This window comes from Lactuca saligna, chromosome 4 (assembly GCF_052625555.1).
Source record: "Lactuca saligna cultivar CGN05327 chromosome 4, ASM5262555v1, whole genome shotgun sequence".
NCBI lineage: Eukaryota > Viridiplantae > Streptophyta > Magnoliopsida > Asterales > Asteraceae > Lactuca > Lactuca saligna.
Window position 1 is genome coordinate 264,696,836 of NC_136420.1, and position 2,751 is coordinate 264,699,586.

General features: G+C 36.1%; 1 protein-coding gene across 1 annotated transcript; it reads left to right on the forward strand.

Moving 5' to 3' along the window:
* The first annotated feature begins 542 nt into the window (after positions 1-542).
* LOC145040621 (uncharacterized) lies at positions 543-1,464 on the forward strand. The gene is made up of 2 exons (XM_078988532.1): positions 543-1,073; positions 1,120-1,464. The coding sequence occupies exons 1-2, from the start codon at positions 543-545 to the stop codon at positions 1,462-1,464; spliced, it is 876 nt and encodes a 291-aa protein (XP_078844658.1).
* The last annotated feature ends 1,287 nt before the right edge of the window (positions 1,465-2,751 follow it).

A 2,751-nucleotide genomic window follows, 5' to 3' on the forward strand; every position in this document is an offset into this window, starting at 1 on the left:
AGTACAAGTGCAAGGTGATTTGGACGATAACATTGAATATGGAGATTGCATCCTCGTGAACAACACATTGAATGATGTATTTTTGAACAAGCTCTGCCCCAAGGAGCAGCCAACTCCAGACAGTCCACCTCAAGAGGATCCATCTCATGAAGATCCATTTAATCAGATGGATGAAGACGACCCAATTCATGTGGAGGTAACAACTTTTAATGAAAATTTTCATTGGAAAAAACAAAAACCTATGTTAGGAATGAGATTTGAAAATCCTAAACAATTAAAACATATGTTGTGTAATTATGTTTTTTCTAAAGGATATCAATTGTGCTACAAAAAAAAATGATAGTAGGAGGCTTTTAGTTAAATGTTGTTCAGGGCAATGCAAGTTTAGATTGTGGGCTTCATGGATGAGTGAGGAAAAATATTTTTAGATTAAGTCTCTTATAGATGACCATAATTGTGCTAGAAATTTTAAAATGGGGTCAATTGTAAGCTATGCATGGATTGGTAGCCATTTTACATCCAAATTTTTACAAAAACAAAAAATGAGTGTTAGGCTACTAAAGGAAGAAGTAAATCAAAATTTTGGAATTGATGTGAGTATGGGACAGTGTAGAAGAGCAAAGAAATATGCAATTGAACTTATTGAAGGTACACTAGTTGAGCATTATACCAAGCTTTGGTCATATGGTGAAGAGATAAGAAGATCCAATCCAGGATCAACTGTCAAATTGGATGTCAATAGTATGCCTGATGGGAAGACATATTTTAGTAAGTTTTACATATGCTTTGAGGGGCTGAAACAAGGTTGGAAAGGAAGTTGTAGAAGAGTAGTAAACATGGATGGTTGTTTCTTAAAGGGATTATGTAGTGGAGAATTGATATGTGCCATAGGAAGAGATGCTAACAATCATATTTTCCCAATAGCATGGGTAGTTGTGTGTGTGGAAAATAAAGAAAATTGGAAATGGTTTTTGGAGAATCTTCAAGATGATCTAGAAGTTGATGATGGTAGTGGTATCACCCTGATGTCAGATCAACATAAGTTAAATCACTTATTATACTTCATATTTCTTGTTAATAAATTTCCATTTTCTTAACATATGAATTTAAATTGTATAGGGGCTATTTGAGGTTGTGAAGAAAGTAATGCCTAATACTGAACATAGACAGTGTGCAAGGCATATTGTTGCCAACTTTAGGAAAAGGTTCAGTGGAGTGCATTATGAGAAGATGTTTTGTAAAGCTTGCAAAGCATCAATTGAACCATTATTCAATGAAGCAATGAAGGAAATACAAGTACTAAATCCTACAGCATTTGACTACCTTATAGAAAAGAACCCAAAATCATGGTGTAGAGCTTTCTTTAGAGAGGGGAGGATGTGTGATGCGGTTGAAAATGGATTATCTGAAAGCTTCAACAATGTCATTAGAGATGCAAGGAAAAAATCAATAACACAATGTTAGAAGAAATTAGGTTGTATGTTATGGAGATGCAATTCAATCTCACCATCAAAGGTTGTTCATGGCCTGATTATAAACCATGCCCAGCCATTACAATCCTATTGAATCAGCTGAAAAAAGCTCAAAGGTTTTTTCTTTTCTATTAATACTTTATTTAGTTTTTCCACCATACACCCTAACTTTTATACCATTGCATCAGGTATTGGCAGGTTTTACCTACTGGTTTAAACCAGTTTGAAACAAGGAATTTGGCAGAGTCTTACGTTGTGGATGTAGATAACAAGACTTGTTCATGTACAGTGTGGCAACTAAATGGGTATGGATGTGTGCATTCAGTTGCAACAATCTCATACATTAACAGTGATGTTGGTAATTATGTGGATCCAATGTACTATGGAGAAATTTATAAGAACACCTACAAGTATCCTATGTGTGGGATGAATGGTAGCAACATGTAGCCACCTACTGAATTCATTCCACCTCTGCCACCATTGAAAAGGAAAATGCCTGGTAGACCTAAAGTTAATAGAAGAAAGGATTCAAGTGAAAGGGGTGCTAGATATACTGTGTCAAAGGTTGGGAAAAAGATTATGTGTAGTGTATGCAAACAAGCAGGACATAACAAGGTTACATGTTCTAAATCTGAAAAGCCAACAAAACTAAAGGTAAGGAAAAAGAAGAGATCAGATGTTATTGATGGGGAGGGAAGCAGTGCTAAGAAGGCAAAAGGTATGACATATAAGGAAGGAGGGAGGGGTAATAAGGGCATTAATGGAAAATTTGGGGAAGGAAGAAGTGGTAAGAAGGCAAATGATGTTATAGATGATAAAGGGGGGAGGGGTAACAAGGGCAATAATGGAAAAGTTGGGGAAGGAACCAGTGGTAAGAAGGTAAATGATGTTATAGATGATAAAGAGGGGAGGGGTAAAAAGGGTAGTAATGGTAATGTTGGGGAAAGAAGCAATGGTAGGAAGACAAAGGATGGTAAAGATGATATAGGAGGGAGGGGTAAAAAGGTAATTGTCAAGACAAGAAAGAAGTCGGAAAGAATTTTGAAGAAAACTTGGTAAACGGGTACACGGGTTGAGGGTAAAAATGGGGAAGGCCACACTATTGACAAGCCAATGGAACTAGAATAGGTTAAGTGTGGTCAATGTAGTTATGTAGTCAATGTGTTTATGACAACTGATTTCGGGTTAAGTGTTTTGATTTGATGTTTTGTACTCACTTTGGTCATGCTAAACAATGTTGGATTAAGTGTTTCAATTTTATGTTATGTACTCACTGTGG

Coding starts and splice junctions, on each gene's coding strand:
- LOC145040621 (XM_078988532.1), top strand. CDS start 543: ATGAGTGTTAGGCTACTAAAGGAAGAAGTAAATCAAAATTTTGGAATT. Junction 1,074..1,119: donor TATTATACTTCATATTTCTT/GTTAATAAATTT, acceptor TAAATTGTATAG/GGGCTATTTGAGGTTGTGAA.